Source organism: Coregonus lavaretus, assembly GCF_964263955.1.
Source record: "Coregonus lavaretus genome assembly, chromosome: 13".
In the NCBI taxonomy this organism is placed as follows: Eukaryota; Metazoa; Chordata; class Actinopteri; order Salmoniformes; family Salmonidae; genus Coregonus; species Coregonus lavaretus.
The window spans coordinates 18,554,006-18,574,393 of record NC_140000.1 but is presented as its reverse complement, the minus strand read 5'-3'; the positions used below and the strand labels follow the sequence as shown (position 1 = coordinate 18,574,393).

General features: G+C 42.9%; 1 protein-coding gene across 3 annotated transcripts in view; it reads left to right on the top strand.

The window, feature by feature from the left end:
- dnah5 (dynein, axonemal, heavy chain 5) overlaps window positions 1–20,388 on the top strand; it is a gene marked incomplete at its 5' end in the record, with an annotated part of 85,073 nt that overhangs the window by 8,554 nt on the left and 56,131 nt on the right. Inside the window, 15 exons of one of the 3 annotated variants that reach the window (XM_084175460.1) lie at window positions 11,782–11,916; window positions 12,137–12,221; window positions 12,427–12,584; window positions 13,054–13,272; window positions 13,762–13,899; window positions 14,125–14,301; window positions 14,553–14,666; window positions 14,925–15,032; window positions 15,334–15,456; window positions 17,209–17,424; window positions 17,609–17,635; window positions 18,309–18,416; window positions 18,524–18,609; window positions 18,706–19,027; window positions 19,524–19,730. In XM_084175460.1, coding sequence (XP_084031586.1) covers window positions 11,782–11,916; window positions 12,137–12,221; window positions 12,427–12,584; window positions 13,054–13,272; window positions 13,762–13,899; window positions 14,125–14,301; window positions 14,553–14,666; window positions 14,925–15,032; window positions 15,334–15,456; window positions 17,209–17,424; window positions 17,609–17,635; window positions 18,309–18,416; window positions 18,524–18,609; window positions 18,706–19,027; window positions 19,524–19,730 — 2,223 coding nt within the window. The remainder of the gene's footprint in view (window positions 1–11,781; window positions 11,917–12,136; window positions 12,222–12,426; window positions 12,585–13,053; window positions 13,273–13,761; window positions 13,900–14,124; window positions 14,302–14,552; window positions 14,667–14,924; window positions 15,033–15,333; window positions 15,457–17,208; window positions 17,425–17,608; window positions 17,636–18,308; window positions 18,417–18,523; window positions 18,610–18,705; window positions 19,028–19,523; window positions 19,731–20,388) is intronic. The other 2 variants (XM_084175459.1, XM_084175458.1) reach the window with 2 other exon arrangements.

Sequence of the window (20,388 nt, the reverse complement as noted above, 5' to 3'; positions counted from 1 at the left end):
TGACCGTAGCGTACGTATTGGTATGTACGGCAGGACCAACTCGGAAAGATAGGTAGGAGCAAGCCCATGTAACGCTTTATAGGTTAACAGTAAAACCTTGAAATCAGCCCTTGCCTTAACAGGAAGCCAGTGTAGGGAAGCTAGCACTGGAGTAATATGATCAAATTTCTTGGTTCTAGTCAGGATTCTAGCAGCCGTATTTAGCACTAACTGAAGTTTATTTAGTGCTTTATCCGGGTAGCCGGAAAGTAGAGCATTGCAGTAGTCTAACCTAGAAGTAACAAATGCATGGATTAATTTTTCTGCATCATTTTTGGACAGAAAATTTCTGATTTTTGCAATGTTACGTAGATGGAAAAAAGCTGTCCTTGAAACAGTCTTGATATGTTCGTCAAAAGAGAGATCAGGGTCAAGAGTAACGCCGAGGTCCTTCACAGTTTTATTTGAGACGACTTTACAACCATCAAGATGAATTGTCAGATTTAACAGAAGATCTCTTTGTTTCTTGGGACCTAGAACAAGCATCTCTGTTTTGTCCGAGTTTAAAAGTAGAAAGTTTTCAGCCATCCACTTCCTTATGTCTGAAACACAGGCTTCTAGCGAGGGCAATTTTGGGGCTTCACCATGTTTCATTGAAATGTACAGCTGTGTGTCATCCGCATAGCAGTGAAAGTTAACATTATGTTTTCGAATAACATCCCCAAGAGGTAAAATATATAGTGAAAACAATAGTGGTCCTAAAACGGAACCTTGAAGAACACCGAAATGTACAGTTGATTTGTCGGAGGACAGACCATTCACAGAGACAAACTGATATCTTTCCGACAGGTAAGATCTAAACCAGGCCAGAACTTGTCCGTGTAGACCAATTTGGGTTTCCAGTCTCTCCAAAAGAATGTGGTGATCGATGGTGTCAAAGGCAGCACTAAGGTCTAGTAGCACGAGGACAGATGCAGAGCCTCGGTCTGACGCCATTAAAAGGTCATTTACCACCTTCACAAGTGCAGTCTCAGTGCTATGATGGGGTCTAAAACCAGACTGAAGCATTTCGTATACATTGTTTGTCTTCAGAAAGGCAGTGAGTTGCTGCGCAACAGCTTTTTCTAAAATTTTTGAGAGGAATGGAAGATTCGATATAGGCCGATAGTTTTTTATATTTTCCGGGTCAAGGTTTGGCTTTTTCAAGAGAGGCTTTATCACTGCCACTTTTAGTGAGTTTGGTACACATCCGGTGGATAGAGAGCTGTTTATTATGTTCAACATAGGAGGGCCAAGCACAGGAAGCAGCTCCTTCAGCAGTTTAGTAGGAATAGGATCCAGTATGCAGCTTGAAGGTTTAGAGGCCATGATTATTTTCATCATTGTGTCAAGAGATATAGTACTAAAACACTTAAGTGTCTCTCCCGATCCCAGGCCCTCGCAGAGCTGTGCAGATCCAGGACAGCTAAGCCCTGGAGGAATACGCAGATTCAAAGAGGAGTCCGTAATTTGCTTTCTAATGGTCATGATCTTTTCCTCAAAGAAGTTCATGAATTTATTACTGCTGAAGTGAAAGCCATCCTCTCTTGGGGAATGCTGCTTTTTAGTTAGCTTTGCAACAGTATCAAAAAGAAATTTTGGATTGTTCTTATTTTCCTCGATTAAGTTGGAAAAGTAGGATGATCGAGCAGCAGTGAGGGCTCTTCGGTACTGCACGGTACTGTCTTTCCAAGCTAGTCGGAAGACTTCCAGTTTGGTGTGGTGCCATTTCCGTTCCAATTTCCTGGAAGCTTGCTTCAAAGCTCGGGTATTTTCTGTATACCAGGGAGCTAGTTTCTTATGACAAATGTTTTTCGTTTTTAGGGGTGCAACTGCATCTAGGGTATTGCGCAAGGTTAAATTGAGTTCCTCAGTTAAGTGGTTAACTGATTATTGTCCTCTGACGTCCTTGGGTAGGCAGAAGGAGTCTGGAAGGGCATCAAGGAATTTTTGTGTTGTCTGAGAATTTATAGCACGACTTTTGATGCTCCTTGGTTGGGGTCTGAGCAGATTATTTGTTGCGATTGCAAACGTAATAAAATGGTGGTCCGATAGTCCAGGATTTTGTGGAAAAACATTAAGATCTACAACATTTATTCCATGGGACAAAACTAGGTCCAGAGTATGACTGTGGCAGTGAGTAGGTCCAGAGACATGTTGGACAAAACCCACTGAGTCGATGATGGCTCCGAAAGACTTTTGGAGTGGGTCTGTGGACTTCTCCATGTGAATATTAAAATCACCAAAAATTAGAATATGATCTGCTATGACTACAAGGTCTGATAGGAATTCAGGAAACTCAGAGAGGAACGCTGTATATGGCCCAGGAGGCCTGTAAACAGTAGCTATAAAAAGTGATTGAGTAGGCTGCATAGATTTCATGACTAGAAGCTCAAAAGACGAAAACGCCATTTTTTTTTTTGTAAATTGAAATTTGCTATCGTAAATGTTAGCAACACCTCCGCCTTTGCGGGATGCACGGGGAATATGGTCACTAGTGTAACCAGGAGGTGAGGCCTCATTTAACACAGCAAATTCATCAGGCTTAAGCCATGTTTCAGTCAGGCCAATCACATCAAGATTATGATCAGTGATTAGTTCATTGACTATGACTGCCTTTGAAGTGAGGGATCTAACATTAAGTAACCCTATTTTGAGATGTGAGGTATCACGATCTCTTTCAATAATGGCAGGAATGGAGGAGGTCTTTATCCTAATAAGATTGCTAGGGCGAACACCGCCATGTTTAGTTTTGCCCAACCTAGGTCGAGGCACAGACACAGTCTCAATGGGTATGGCTGAGCTGACTACACTGACTGTGCTATTGGCAGACTCCACTAAGCTGGCAGGTTGGCTAACAGCCTGCTGCCTGGCCTGCACCCTATTTCACTGTGGGGCTAGAGGATTTAGAGCCCTATCTATGTTGGTAGATAAGATGAGAGCACCCCTCCAGCTAGGATGGAGTCCGTCACTCCTCAGCAGGTCAGGCTTGGTCCTGTTTGTGGGTGAGTCCCAGAAAGAGGGCCAATTATCTACAAATTCTATCTTTTGGGAGGGGCAGAAAACAGTTTTCAACCAGCGATTGAGTGCTGAGACTCTGCTGTAGAGCTCGTCACTCCCCCTAACTGGGGGAGACAATTACTCGATGCCGACACATCTTTCTAGCTGATTTACACGCTGAAGCTATGTTGCACTTGGTGACCTCTGACTGTTTCATCCTAACATCGTTGGTGCCGACGTGGATAACAATATCTCTATACTCTCTACACTCGCCAGTTTTAGCTTTAGCCAGCACCATCTTTAGATTAGCCTTAACGTCGGTAGCCCTGCCCCCTGGTAAACAGTGTATGATCGCTGGGTGATTCGTTTTAAGTCTAATACTGCGGGTAATGGAGTCGCCAATGACTAGGGTTTTCAATTTGTCAGAGCTAATGGTGGGAGCCTTCGGCGTCTCAGACCCCGTAACGGGAGGAGTAGAGACAAGAGAAGACTCAGACTCAGACTCCGACTCGCTACATAATGGGGAAAACCGGTTGAAAGTTTCTGTCGGCTGAATGAGCGACACCGGTTGAGCATTCCAACAGTATTTCCCTCCAGAAGCCATGAGAAAGTTGTCCGGCTGCGGGGACTGTGCGGGGGGATTTATACTAACGTTACTATCTGTACTTACTGGTGGCACAGACGCTGTTTCTTCCTTTCCTACACTGAAATTACCCTTGCCTAACGATTGCGTCTGAAGCTGGGCTTGTAGCACAGCTATTCTCGCCGTAAGGCGATCGTTCTCCTGTATATTATGAGTACAGCGACTGCAATTAGAAGACATCATGTTAATGTTACTACTTAGCTTCGGCTGTTGAAGATGTTGACGAACCATGTCCAGATAAAGCGTCCGGAGTGAAAAAGTTGAATGAGGGAAAAAAGTTGCGATGGAAAAAAGGAAAATAAAGTAAAGTTGGCAGCAAAAACGCACAGGAAAATGACTCTTCAGTGCATGCACCGGGTCTTTTCCTACGCCCAGGGTTCCCCGACGCAAGAGCTTGGCTGCAATCAGGCAGGTTGAGTAGGCTTGGAACATGCACGACTGGCTCAGACAGCTCACTAGAGTTGGTGCTACCGGGCTGCTCAGCAGAAACCGATTAAGTAATTGTAGACACTCAGATTTTTCTGGTTTCTTTGACTGAAAACAATTGAGTGCTATGATGTGCAGTACTACTGCACCTGAAGATGTTTACTAACTACAGCTAGTGCTAGTTACATGGCTACGCTAGTTACATGGCATGGAAGTCCATTTGAGGATCCAATACCTAAATAAAGTCTCTAGTGATGTTATGGGGACATTATGATGATGTTATGTGGAAATGATGGTGATGTTATGGGGCTATTATGGGGATGTTATGGGGACATTTTGTGGATGTTATGGTGATGTTATGGGGGCCTTCTCTTAGATCCCTCTCTGAGCTCTCACCAGATCATACATCATTCTGTGGGGACTCCAATTACCCAGTTTCTCCAAATGAGATGGCTCACTTTAGAAATCAGTCATGGCTTAGTGAAATATTCATTATCTAACTGCTTTTAAATGCAAAGCTGCACAATCATTTTCCAAGTATCAAACGCTCTCTCACCCCATATGAGTCTGTGATCATCAAGCATTTCGCTACACCCACTATAACATCTGCTAAACACGTGTATTTTGATTTGATTTGATCCTCTGCCAATATTGTGTAATCTGATGGAATTTAATAGGCTGGTGTGTTTGTTTCTTGGTGTATGTTGTTCTCTTTGGCCAGGCAGTAGCCAAATGCTGGTTGCCCTTTTGGATTTGGAGTTCAGGTGGATTGTTTTGTCACTCAACATTTCTCCACACTCGTTGGTCCCCTTATTTCTGAAGGATTGGCTATGTCATATTAATCATCAGCTGCTGGCACTTTCATCGCACCCCACTCTTCACCACTTTACATTAGTGTTATTCCTTTCTAGTTTCAGTACAACATGCATACAACATGCATACGGGTGAATGGCTTTAATTAAGAAGTCATTGTGTTCCTTGGTTGGATTGAACTAGGCCTAACCTAACAACGAATTTCACAACATAGGTCTAGGCCTAGATTTGTGTATTGCTCTTTAACACCATCCATTCTCTGTTGGTCAATCCCTTCCTCAACTAGTTGGACCACAGGGCTCTTTTATACCTGTCCAGGGGAGACATGTCTGTAACTGTAACTGTCTGTAACTGTAGCCTCTACTGTATAACAATGACCCATTCAGCCCCAAGCCCCATTGTTGACGTTGGTAAGGCGATAGCACTGCTTTTGATAATTACCTAGCCGACAGGTGGTCACCCAATACTACACTATCTAGTGAGCAAGCCTCTGTCTGAGGAGAAAACAATATTATAATTTCAGACAGTAACCTTTGGGCTGGAAAATAAGATGCTGGTCGCTGGCAGTGCTTGTTCTGCAGTGCATGCACTGGAATTATTGTCTGTGTTCTCATGAATAGTAATTAATGTCAATTAAGAGGGTGGATTCCTTGAATAGGTTGCTTTGTTGAGAGTGGCAATGCTACACTTTAAACCAGACTATCAAAACAAGGTAAGCTGACCTACACAGTTCTGTTACATGTTACTTAGGCTACACCCTGGTCCCTATCTGTGACCAAATCATGCATTTCATCATAAATGTTTTAAGAAACAAACAATTGTATTTATCTCACTACAATACCAGTCTTCTGGACTGTTTACCAGACCATTGTGTAGATAGAGGTTCAGCATGTAGACTATATTGCCCAACTATAAATTGTCAATCAGAGGTATGGATTTTATAGTACTGGGGATTCATGAAAATACAGAGGTTGGTAGTAACACGCTACAAGTAACACGTTACAGTACTTGAGTACTTTTTTTAGGAATGTGTACCACACTCTTACTTTTACTCTAGTAAATTCTGAAGGGGAAAACATATATTTTTTAAACGTTTTCAAATGTATCAAAGCAGTGTCAGATTTAAATTGGCTGCAAAGGGCTCTGTTTCTTGTTTGCCTTTCTTTAGATTTTATGAAAATAACTGGTTAGTTAATTGAAAAGCATGTCACAAGTATCATTCTTCAGTGTAAAACATTATACATTTGCATTTAGGTTATTTATTTTCGACCAACTTACACAATAAAATAAGCTACTGTAAGAACATAAACAAAACATTGATAGAATGAAAAATAGGCAGATGTGTATTGGAGAAGAAAGTCAGTAAATTAACTTGTATTCAGTGGAACTAAGGAGTGTTTCCACTAACTCTTGTTGTTTGATAAATTAGTTTGCTATTGTAGATCTGCATCAAGGCTGTGCTACTCATCAAAAATATAGGCTAGTATTAAAATACACTGTCCACAATGTTTTGGTCATTACAGTAATATCAATGCAGTTTGGATCATTTGGAATATGAGACAGCTCACATCTTCAGATCAATGGCACATTATGTATTTGGGTAGGTAGCGCATAGAGCAGGGTTCCCCAACTTGCGTGCCGATTTTGGCCCGTGGGTGATTTAATTTGCCCCCCCCCCCAAGTTTCCTGAGCAAAATGTTTTATTGTTAATTTTTTGGGACATAAAACACCAGCAAATGAGCTCCAATGGCAAACAATGTGGAAATATGTTCAAAAGTATTTCCACGCATAATAGAGAGATACAGTGAGGGAAAAAAGTATTTGATCCCCTGCTGATTTTGTACGTTTGCCCACTGACAAAGACATGATCAGTCTATAATTTTAATGGTACGTTTATTTGAACAGTGAGAGACAGAATAACAACAACAAAATCCAGAAAAACACATGTAAATTGAAATTGATTGGCATTTTAATGAGGGAAATAAGTATTTGACCCCTCTGCAAAACATGACTTACTTGGTGGCAAAACCCTTGTTGGCAAACACAACGGTCAGACATTTCTTGTAGTTGGCCACCAGGTTTGCACACATCTCAGGAGGGATTTTGTTCCACTCCTCTTTGCAGATCTTCTCCAAGTCATTAAGGTTTCGAGGCTGACGTTTGGCAACTCGAACCTTCAGCTCCCTCCACAGATTTTATATGGGATTAAGGTCTGGAGACTGGCTAGGCCACTCCAGGACCTTAATGTGCTCCTTCTTGAGCCACTCCTTTGTTGCCTTGGCCGTGTGTTTTGGGTCATTGTCATGCTGGAATACCCATCCACGACCCATTTTCAATGCCCTGGCTGAGGGAAGGAGGTTCTCACCCAAGATTTGACAGTACATGGCCCCATCCATCGTCCCATTGATGCGGTGAAGTTGTCCTGTCCCCTTAGCAGAAAAACACCCCCTTAGCATAATGTTTCCACCTCCATGTTTGACGGTGGGAATGGTGTTTTTGGGGTCATAGGCAGCATTCCTCCTCCTCCAAACACGGCGAGTTGAGTTGATGCCAAAGAGCTCGATTTTGGTCTCATCTGACCACAACACTTTCACCCCGTTCTCCTCTGAATCATTCAGATGTTCATTGGCAAACTTCAGACGGGCATGTATATGTGCTTTCTTGAGCAGGGGGACCTTGCGGGCGTTGCAGGATTTCAGTCCTTCACGGCGTAGTGTGTTACCAATTGTTTTCTTGGTGACTATGGTCCCAGCTGCCTTGAGATCATTGACAAGATCCTCCTGTGTAGTTCTGGGCTGAATCCTCACCGTTCTCATGATCATTGCAACTCCACAAGGTGAGATCTTACATGGAGCCCCAGGCCGAGGGAGGCTGACAGTTATTTTGTGTTTCTTCCATTTGCGAATAATCGCACCAACTGTTGTCACCTTCTCACCAAGCTGCTTGGCGATGGTCTTGTAGCCCATTCCAGCCTTGTGTAGGTCTACAATCTTGTCCCTGACATCCTTGGAGAGCTCTTTGGTCTTGGCCATGGTGGAGAGTTTGGAATCTGATTGATTGATTGCTTCTGTGGACAGGTGTCTTTTATACAGGTAACAAACTGAGATTAGGAGCACTCCCTTTAAGAGTGTGCTCCTAATCTCAGCACGTTACCTGTATAAAAGACAACTGGGAGCCATAAATCTTTCTGATTGAGAGGGGATCAAATACTTATTTCGCTCATTAAAATGCAAATCAATTTATAACATTTTTGACATGCGTTTTTCTGGATTTTTTTGTTGTTATTCTGTCTCTCAAAGTTCAAATAAACCTACCATTAAAATTATAGACTGATCATTTCTTTGTCAGTGGGCAAACGTACAAAATCAGCAGGGGATCAAATACTTTTTTCCCTCACGGTATGTGATCGTATACAAATGTAAGCAAGGTTTGAAATGATTATATTTTAGTCAAATATATATATAATAGTATATGTTTGGGCTTCTTGCTGTCAGTTTACAGTCTACAAATTATTTGTAAGTATGTTCCGTCTCCCTGACCATCCGCTCAAGAAAAAATCGGCCCGCGGCTGAATCTAGTTGATGATCCCTGACATAGAGGCTTATATAGAGGCCTCACCGCATGGGTTCTCTGTGGGTTAGAGAGGTCAAGGTGGGACACAATACCTGACACAGTAATAGGGGATTATGAAGGTTCCTTTTCCACTGTTTTGTCACCTGCACAATGGCATCATGAAGGCTTGGTGTACAATATACAGTGGCCTTCTACTGTGATACCCATCACCTGTGGCTGTGTCATGTGCCGGAGCTTGGCAACTTGCCTGCCTCTTTAAGTTGTTTGAATAGTTTATAGGAGATTTTAACTTCACTGACAGTTGGATCAGTTTAAAGCAAGGTGGGGAGCAAACAAAGGCATGCCAGTTAATTTCCTGAGTGATCACAGCCACTCTTATCTTCTCTACAGCACTGATCTCTATCTGTAGCTACATAGATTATAGATGGTCGTTTGGGAGCTGTCTTTGATATGAGGAGCTAGGTGTCATGTCTCGAGCGTTTAGAAAACAGCTCTGGAAACAGAGTGTCTCAAGAGTGATCAAGGTAAGAGATTGTCACAGTAGCATTTATATGATGATAGAAGGAGATGGAGTAGAGCTACTGGAGACATCAAGCACCCAGTTGGTCCTTGCCAAATAATGGTTAGGGACGGGTCATCTATTTGATCACAGATTGGGGCCAGTATGGTGTGCATGTTGTTGACTGTTTGATATATGTATAGGCTCCGGAATATAACTGAACTGAGATCAGTCGTTGGTTAGAATTGGCTCTCTGTCTTGTTCTGTAGAATTTTGATAAATTCTGTCGAAACAAGCAATTTCAGTCAGTATTTTCTTGTTTCATTTTATGATACAGACATTGTTTGCAATGGCATTCATTGCAAATGTCGAATGGATAACAAGACACACAACGCCCAAAAGCACGTGTCACGACTTCCTCCGAAGCTGCCTCCTCTCCTTGTTCGGGCAGGCTTCGGCGTTCGTCGTCACCGGCCTTCTAGCCACTGCCGCTCCAAATCTCATCATTCCATTCCATTTGTTTTGTCTTGTTTATTACACACACCTGGTTCATATCCCCTCATCAGTACCTGTATAAGTGTTCCCTCTGCCCCCTTGTCTTTGTGTGTGATTGTTTATTGTAGAGGAGATTATAGCTCGGTGGAGCTCGATTCTATTGTGTATCACTGAGTTATTCACCCGTGTGCCTTTATTTCCCCAGTACACCGTTTGTCCGCACTGGTGTGTATTACGCATTGATGCGTACCTCTGTTTATTGATTAAACCATTTATTCCATGATTTCCTCTCCTCCGTCTGACTCCGTCCATCATCACCCACTACAACATGTAACAGCTATCAGTCCTTTTCTCCTGAAGTATTTCTTGATTTGTTTTGTCAGGATATTTTCATTCCAGCCATTCAGTTCTTATCTGAGCTGAAAGCTTGCAGACAGTTGTGGCTGCCATTGTGTACGCTTGGTGCTTGGTGCTTGGTGTGCTGTAGTGTTTGTCTGTAGGCTGATGCCTGAGGTGGCTGTTTGCTCATCATGAAAGCCTTGGACTGGAATCACTGCCAGCCCAGGGAGCAGGTATGATGTGTGTGTGTGGGCAGTCGCCCAGCAACCCCTGTCTTGGCTAGCTTATATAAGCATGTATTTCCCTCCAGTGGTTCTGTTCAGGCAGTGTTAAATCAGTATTGTGCTGGCTGGCCTGTGTTGCACATGCTGACACACCGGGGGCTGCTTCTAATGGCACCCTTTTCCCTACATCGTGCACTACTTTTGACCAGAGACCAAGCAGGGCACCGTATAGGGAGTAGGGTGCCATTTAGGATGCAGTCTGGGGCTTGTATTTGTCCAATAGGTCAATAGCTGTGTTTGGTCTTTCGTGTCCAGGCTTGTTGACTGCTGGCTGCTGCCTCTGATCTGATGCATGACATCAAGGCCTGCTGTAAATCTTTAGCCTTCTTCTTCTGCTATCTTCTTCCGCAGCCTTCTTCTACTCCCACCTGATACCTGGATGGAACTCATGTGGAGCTATCTTTCCATTGGGCTTATCCATTGGGGTTATCAATTAAGCCATAGTAAATGTGACTCAGACTTAGCCAAGACGTCTTTAAAGTGCAATAGAGACAGACCAGTGAGCCGGTTTGGCATGAATAACTCAACAGTCGGAATGTGACCACACTTTATCAATGGCATCGAATACATTCTTAGGGGCAAATGTATAGTGTTTGCCAAATAGTAGCATGCCAGTGTAGATGCAAAGAAATGCAGGAAAAGCTTAAGTGTGCTTAGTATTCCTGATCTGCTGGTAAATGGTCTGGCCAGTAACTATAAAATGTTTTGTTGTTAAGTTGCAATGTGCTGCTCCAAAAGGGCCTAGATCAAAAAATAGACTGACCCGTGCAAGTAAAAGGTAGCTTGACCTAGCATGAAAAACTTCTCCAGACAAATTCCGGACTGTCAATGGGGAACATAAAACCAGAGTTTGAAAGCATCTGCATCCGGCCCACGATATACAACACAAAGTCGGCTTAATTTATTGGCTTGCCTTTTTCCTGCCGTTACCAAGCAACTCATTGTAGTAGATTTTACTATCTCTATTCTGTCTGTCCTCTTTAACATGAGGCCCCCAGCCACTAGGCTATCCAGGGTAGTGTTATAGGCTAGGCAGAGTGGGATGGTAATGTTCTATCTGTGCTGTTTGTGCTACTGTCTGGATATTTGACTGTATATAACAAGTGGATAGCTAGTGGGTAGGAGTGGTAGAGAAGACACAGAGAAAGAGGCACAGCTCAAGAGTCTGGAGTATATGGACAATGTTTTATCGGAGGTCATGGTTCAAGAGATTTCCATGAAGCAATAGGCTATCACTTTCATTTTCACTTTTTTAGTGTGGGATTTTGCTATGTTTTTTACAGTTTTTTAATGGATTTCTACTGTTAATAACAAAACTGCAGTATATATTGAAGATACTGTATTTTTTTCTGATATTTCTTCAATGGAGTTTACAAGCGTCCTGAATTCTGCTGTCTTGGCTGACATGTGACAGTGATTGTCATTCTGTGAACCTTTTGAACAATGGCTGACTCAAAGTCTAGAAGGAGCAAAAGGGAGCTTCAATCCTCTCTCATATCTAACAGTGAGATTGTTGCATTCAAAGTATGTGTGAATGACCCTGTTGGATCCAGTCATCATTACCATTTGAATTACATTAATTGTTTCTGGGATGGAATATTAATCAAAATGTGGTTCCACCTCTTGTCGAAGCAATTGAGTCTGTATTGGGGTTGACTTGATGATACCTCTCTCTGTCTCTCTGTTTGCAGCAAAAGCTGAAAGAGGAGCGTGAGGCTAAGAGAGCTCAGCTGGATGGCAGACATGACTACGTCCTCAGCATCGTGGCTTCCTGCCTGGGCCTGGAGAAGGCTGACGTGGAGGACGCCATTCTGGAGGGAACTCAGGTAGGGCATAACACTTCACCACTGCTCCACCTCCATCAATCCCCTGTAGTGTGGTCCCTTGTGACAGACTGTTGAGTAGCTGGCCACTGCTTGCGGATGCAACATTTGGTTCTTCGTTTCAAGATTACCTGTATGGTAATAACTTGTGCAAAAGCGATTAAATCAAGTAAAGGTAAATGAATTGTGGAAACGGTGATTGTGATGAACGTGTCTCCCATAGATTGAGCGCATGGAGCAGTTCTTTGTGGCTGAAGGACTTCCTCATATCATGTTCTACTATCAGGATGTGGAGCCAGCTGAAGCAGGTAAGATGATTGGCCATGCAGGGAAGTAATAGGGGAATATAATAATAGCAGAGTAATAACACAGTTAATAGTAGAGTTAGAGCTCAAAGACAAAGAGGTTGAATCTCGCTAACAGAGAGGATAACTCCAGATAGAGTAATGTCTCTTACACTTCTTCCTGTCATAAAGATGATATAGTGGGGAACTGCTTCGTTTGTCTCCCTAGCAGCAGCATCAGCAGCAGCAGCTGCCTTGGCCCCCAACCGGAGGAAGAAGGCCAAGGTGTTTGTCACCGAGGGCAAAGATGTGGCTCTGACTGGTGTCTGTGTGTTCTTCACAAGAGCCAACCCCTCCAAGGCCATCACCTCTGAGAATGTGCACAGGGTAAGTCTCCACCTTACTATCCAACACAAGGCTCTCCAACCCTGTTCCTGGAGAGCTACCGTCCTGTAGGTTTTCACTCCAACCCTAATCTAGCACATCTGATTCCAATAATTAGCTGGTTGATAAGCTGAATCAGGTTAGTTACAACTGGGGTTGGATTGAAAACCTACAGGAGGGTAGCTCTCCAGGAACTGGGTTGGAGAGCCCTGATCCAACACATAGTCGGCATTATACGTTTTGTCAATATTTATATGTCTAAAGTCTTAAACAATGTTCGTATAACAATGCTCTTATCATTCATAACGCTATTTATCCTTGCATTCAGGCAAACTGCTTAAAGACTTTAAGGCTTAAAGCACACAATATTAATAACAGTATGACACGTCAGCCCAATCTTTGCTTCTAAAATGGTGTCATCCACTGGCCTACTGTGTGGTCATGTCTATCTAAAATTCTCTGGCCCTGGTAGGAGGTGAATTTCAACATGCTGGACACCACAGAGGTAGGCCTGCTTAAAAGTGTGGAGCAGCTGCTGTCAGAGATCTTCATACCCACCCTGAAGAAGATGAACCACGGCTGGGGAGAGCTGGCCAGTCCACAGGCCCAGTCAGTTAAACAGGACTTCATCAGCTCACTGGACAGTTTTGTGTCTGTGCTGGCCGGGGCGCAGGAGAGCCTGCAGGAGAAGGTAGGTCAAATGTGCATGCTCAGCCGACCTGGCTTCAAATACTATTTAAATTATCTCAATTATTTTCACATGCATTTCAAAGTAATTATTCAGATATGTTTTATTTGAAAAGACCAGTAGTTGAATATTGGAATGTATTTGAAAATGCTCAAATACACTGACTCAAATACACACCCATGTATTTAACCCAGGTATTTGAAAATAGTATTTCAAATAAGTATTTAAAAATACTTTGAAATAGTAGGCTTTTTATAGAAAACTATTTGAAAGTACTTTAAAATAATTCCAATAGATGTAGTTTATTCAGGCCACATTATTTGAAAATACTTAAATACACAGAAAATAAGTATTTAAATAATAATCAAATCCACACACACACGCACACACGCACACACACACACACACACATGCTTATCAAAACAAACAAATGTCAATTTGCAATTACGAATATACGAATATACAATTGACATCATTAATCGTTTCATTTAGGTCAACCTAAAAGAGTGTGACGTATTTGACCTGAAGACACTGAAAGGCCCGTCTGACTACATTGCTGTAGCTAACAGCACAGAGGCAACAGAGAAGATAGAGGCCTGTATGAAAGTGTGGATCAAGCAGATTGAACAGGTAAGATAGATTGAACCTCAATAGCATCATGGATACCTTTCCCCTCCATGGACCTGTGTTATTGTGGGTGGGGGTGTGTTCAATAAAGTCAATACAATAAAACTGTATTTATCCCCTCAGGGGCAATTAAGAAAGGCAACTCGGGATTTACATCAAGATCCACCACATCTAATACAGTTTACAGATATTGCATTCCCCAATCAGCAGTGATTGTGTTGTATCCAGGTGCTGGCTGAGAGTGACCAGCTGAGGAAGGAGGCAGATGACCTGGGGCCGCGGGCCGAGCTGGACCACTGGAAGAAACGCATGTCCCGCTTCAACTACCTCCTGGACCAGCTCAAGAGCCCCGACGTCAAGGCTGTCCTGGGCGTGCTCATGATGGCCAAGTCCAAACTCATCAAGGTGAGCAAGCTGTTACACCATGTCCTTCGTAACACAGGAGTAGATGTTAAAGGCCTGCTAATAAAATGTTAAAATCTCAATTTCGATTTTCGACTTGAGACTCGTTCGTGGGAGCCAGTCACATTTAGAAATATAAAACTTCTCTATGCTTACTGTACATGGCTCTCATATCTGAATTCAGCTGGTGTTTTCTGTATTAATGTAGCAGAATAGGTACAGTGTATGTTTGATGACTGTATCTGTCCCCCCAGTCCTGGCGAGAGCTGGACACCAGGATCACTGACTCAGCCAATGAGGCCAAGGACAATGTGAAGTACCTCTACACTCTGGAGAAGTTCTGTGACCCGCTATACAACAGTGACCCTGTGAGAGACTAATATTGTATACAGTTTTCAGTATGACAACTCATCTTCCTCTAAGACTTACTAACTACAGACTGACATAGTTTGCCAGTTTCCCGGACACAGATTATTCCTAATGCTGGACTAAGTAGCACTTTCAATTAAAAACCTTTTATTCCAGGACTAGACTTAATCTGCGAAACTGGTCCACTATGTATATCGATCTTAATGGATTTGAAAACTCATCATTGTATGATTGTATTGTATGCTAAATGAACGCAGGTGTCGATGGTAGAGGCCATTCCAGGCCTGATCAACGCCATCCGGATGATCCACAGTATCTCCCGCTACTACAACACCTCAGAGAAGATCACCTCCCTGTTTGTCAAGGTCATTATTGCCAAGATAATGTATGTAACCACCAAGAAGAATAGGTGACTGTAAATCTCACTCCAAATTAAAAGCTGCCGAATGTATTACATTTAATCATTAGAAGTGTATTAAAATCAATCTTGTCAATTCTTCTTTGATGTTCTTGGTGCATTTGGCCGCACCACCTGGTCTCATGTCATCTGAAGTGCTGTCTACAGTACTTCTCTCCAAACCCCTTTAACCAGTCATCCCATCGAGGTTACTTATTAGAGAGGCACCTGAAATGTATCCTTTTTTCTTCTGTATCTCCATGTCTTAGGTTACCAACCAGATGATTACAGCATGTAAGGCTTACATCACCAACAACGGTTCTGCATCCATATGGGACCAGCCTCAGGGTGTTGTAGCTGAGAAACTCAAAGCTGCTATCCACCTAAACCAGGTACTGCTTTCATATGCCAAGTTATTGTTCAACACACTTTAACCATATCATTTAAAATAGTGTGCTAAATCAAGGCACAAATAAATGTGCTTTTTGAAAGTACAGTTCCTTAAAAGCTTTAATCTATAAAATATTATAAACTGGGTGGTTCGAGCCCTGAATGCTGATTGGCTGAAAGCCGTGGTATATCACACCGTATACCACGAGTATGACAAAACATTTATTTTTACGGCTCTAATTACGTCGGTAACCAGTTTATAATAGCAATAAGGCACCTCAGGGGTTTGGTATATTGCCAACATACCACGGCTAAGGGCTATATCCAGGCACTCCACGTTGCGTCGTGCAAAGAACAGCCCTTAGCCGTAGTATATTGGCCATATACCACACCCCCTCGGGCCTTATTGCTTAAATATATTATCAATACACTAGAGATAATATATACCACAACATCCTTTACGTACACTACATGACCAAAAGTGTGTGGACACCTGCTCTTCAAAATTCTCATTCCAAAATCATGGGCATTAATATGGAGTTGGTCCCCCCTTTGCTGCTATAACAGCCTCCACTCTTCTGGGAAGGCTTTCCATTAGATGTTGGAACATTGATGCAGGGACTTGCTTCCATTCAGCCACAAGAGCGTTAGTGAGGTTGGGCACTGATGTAAGGCGATTAGGCCTGGCTCGCAGTCTGTGTTCCAATTCATCCCAAAGGTGTTCGATGGGGTTGAGGTCAGGGCTCTGTGCAAGCCAGTCAAGTTCTTCCACACCAATCTCGACAAACCATTTCTGTATGGACCTCGCTTTGTGCATGGGGGCATTGTCATGCTGAAACAGGAAAGGGCCTTCCCCAAACTGTTTCCACAAAGTTGGAAGCACAGAATAGTCTAGAATGTCATTGTATGCTGTAGCGTTAGAGAACGCATTTCCACTGCTCTAGAGTCCAATGGCGGCGAGCTTTACACCACTCCAGCAGACGCTTGGCATTGCGCATGTTGTGTGGTCCTCTGTAGCTCAGCTGGTAGAGCACGGCGCTTGTAACGCCAAGGTAGTGGGTTCGATCCCCGGGACCACCCATACACAAAAAATGTATGCACGCATGACTGTAAGTCGCTTTGGATAAAAGCGTCTGCTAAATGGCATATTATTATTTATTATTATCTTAGGCTTGTGTGCGGCTGCTCGGCCATGGAAACCCATTTCATGAAGCACCCAACGATCAGTTCTTGTGCTGACGTTGCTTCCAGAGGCAATTTGGAACTCGGTAGTGATTGTTGCAACCGAGGACAGACGATTTTGATGCACTACGCGCTTCAGCACTCGGCGGTCCCGTTCTGTGAGCTTGTGTGGCTTACCACTTCACGGCTGAGCCGTTGTTGCTCCTAGACGTTTCCACTTCACAATAGCAGCACTTACAGTTGACCGGTGGCAATTCTAGCAGTGCAGAAATGTTGCGAACTGACTTGTTGGAAAGGTGGCATACTATGATGGTGCCACGTTGAAAGTCACTGAGCTCTTCAGTAAGGCCATTCTACTGCCAGTGTTTGTCTATGGAGATTACATGGCTGTGTGCTCGATGTTATACACCTGTCAGCAACGGGTGTGGCTGAAATAGCCGAATCCACTAATTTGAAGGGGTGACCACATACTTTTGTATATATAGTGTACTTCTCACAATATTTTACATTATAACTTCCTTTCCATGCTCCTCCAATGACTTTTCATCTGGATCCCATCTATCTGATTATAGGAGTACCAGAAGTGCTTCCACAAGACCAAGGAGAAGCTGGAGCAGAGTCCCTCAGAGAGACAGTTTGATTTCAGTGAGATGTACATCTTTGGGAAGTTTGAGACGTTCCAACGACGCCTCTACAAGATCCTCAACATGTTCAGCACCATCACTACCTACTCAGCCCTACAGGACTCCAAGATAGAAGGCCTGGAAACTATGGCAACCACGTTTCAGGTACACGTTCGAGAGATTAGAGTACTGTTTAGATGTTACCGTTTTAGACATGACCTTTTTAGACATGACCTTTTTAGACATTAACCTTTTTAGACATTGCCTTTTTAGATGTTAACCTTTTGGTATTTATCCTTGCAAGTGTAGTAATGTTAGATCTGCTCTTTCTATTGCTACCGCTGGACAGACTGCAGAAATGCAGGGGAAATGGGAGGTAACTTTTGCCACATAATTTTTTTGGTCCTTGTTTTTGTCCATCAGTGCCTCATCATCATCATCATCAACTCTACCAAGCATATAATCATACTAAAATCCTAACTGTAATGATCGGGAGCCATTTCAGAAAGCAAACAGACATATTTGTTACTTTATATTGAATTTCACTGGTGTTTATCTTAACATTTACCTACACATTTGTTTTGTCCTCAGTTTATTTGATTGCGTTGAACTTAGCATTAGTTTTGGTTTTCGTGTGTCAGATAATTGAGCAGAAGCTGATCCATTACTAAGTCCTGATGGCCTTTTGTGAAAGTTGACAGTTTGTTCACCAGAGTCAGGATATACATATTTTATGGTAAGCTGCTCATCGGAGCAATTACTGCTATTTTATACGCTACTGTTCATCCCTGCTATTGTAGATGGAGGATCTTTAAATAGGGATGGTGTCCAGCCAGAACCTGCATGTCATCATCATTCTACATTCTCTATTATGTAGCCTCCTACTCTGGTTAAAATGAAATTAAACCCAACAGTTTCACAACATTCAACTGAAACATTGTTGACAGTCTGTTGACTTTGGTTGGAATGAATACAGACACAAGAAATTATCAAAAGCCTCAAGAGTTTTGGAAAGACTAGAAAAATAACTTGTCGTCTTTTATTTTCAGAGCATTGTAATGACTATGAAGAAAAAGCACTACAGTTTCCTTGATCAGAGAAGAACAGACTTTGATCAGGACTATGATGAGTTTTGTAAAAATACCACTGACTTGCATGTAAGTTTACACTTTATAACGACCTTACCGGTAAATCATAACACAGCACATCTGAATAATCTCATAATTTACTTGCACAATTGTTTGTTGTGTTCATTTGCTTTCAGAATCAGCTGAAGACCTTCATGGATAACACATTCGATAAGATTCAAAACACAGAGAGGGCTTTGAATGTACTGAAGAAATTTGAAAGGTACCGTTATTTCAGTCCACCTCTATTTCAAACCAAACTTTAATTCATTTCATTAATTCTCAATTTGATATCAAAATATCCCCTTACATCACTAAGACTGGGCATTCCAGACCTGGGCATCGATGAGAAGTATCAGCGGATCCTACAGAACTATGGAAGGGACATAGAAATGGTGTCCCGTAACTACACCAAGCAGAAGATGGAGCCTCCCATTGGCCGGGACCTGCCCCCGGTAGCCGGTAAGATCCTGTGGGCCCGCCAGCTGTACCGGAGGATCCAGGAACCCATGGATCTGTTTCAGGAAGACCCTGGGGTGCTGGCTACGCCCGAGGCCAAACGCATCATCAAGAACTACAACAGGGTGGCCAGGGTGCTGCTGGAGTTTGAGATGCTTTACCACCATGGATGGATGAAGCAGGTGAGAGAGTCCCTCCTGCTTATCTTATTCATTGTGATGTTAAAGGCAAAACTGATTATTAATCAGCATTCATGCTCTGAGACGCTTGAAATGGTCTCTGGTGTACTGGCTGGACCTATACTCCAGTAGCATAGCAGCGTTAACTGTTACTGTTATTAATGCTTATCTGTACCTTATCTAGAGCCTGGTCCCAGATCTGTTTGTGCTGTCGTAGTTGGCAAGACTGATATGACTTTTGATTTACTTCTTGATTTCCGACAGACGTACTGTAGATGACTCACATCACTCATACTCTCTCTCTCTCTCGCTCTCTCCGTCTCTCGCTCTTGCTCTCTCTCTCTCGCTTGCTCTCTCCCTCTCTCTCGTCTCTCTCTCTCTCTATCACTCTCTCTCTCACTCTCTCACTCTCTTGCTGTCTCTCCATTTCTCTCTCTCTGTCTCTCTCTACATCTCTCTCTCTCTCTCTCTCTCTCACTCACTCTTTCTCACTCCCCAGATCGAGGAGGTCAGACTGGGCCTCCGGGCCTCTTTACTGGTCAAATGTCCCGATACGGGGGACCTGTTTGTCAACTTTGACCCCCAGATCCTGACACAGATCAGGGAGACAGACTGCATGTCCAGGATGAGGCTGGAGATTCCTCCCTTCGCAGTCATCTTACAACAGAAACAAGATGCCCTCAAGAGGAACTACAACAAGCTGCAGGTACACTAGGTATTCCATGATGCCTATTGATCAACTGAAGCATATTGAGCATCATACTGTATCCTTTATCTTTAAAAAGCTTTATATACACTCAACAACAGTAATAAAAGGGCTGTTATTTCAATTCACTTTGAACTGAGTAGAAAGTCCTATGGGCTGGGACTTAGTCAAGAACATTTTACAGTTTTTCTCAATTGCTAAAACACTAAACCCTATTGTCTGAACCAAATGCTCAGTTGCCTGAACCCACTGATTGAATCAATCACTCTTTTGGCAAAACCATAAGCACTTTTCACCTGTTTAGACATAACTTGCCAACACATTTTCATTGTGATGCACCCGTGCTGCATAATGGTGAGCACAGGTGACAAAAGTCAAACACAATTAGAGCACAGGTGTCACCACTTGAACACAACAACTCAAAATTGATCACACTTGTGGCTAATGATGTGAGGGAACATATACAGTAAGCCAGTTCAGAGAGCACTGGTTTGTGAGGCCCTACAATGGATAGAAATCTGAGAGGAAGAGTTCGTGTGAGAGGAGGTCGAGGTGGTCGAGGTGGTCAGCGAAGACAAAGAACAGTAATATCTGATGAAATCAGAGATACTGTGATTGACCATGTTCTTGTCCATGGTATGAGCATGAGGGAGGCTGG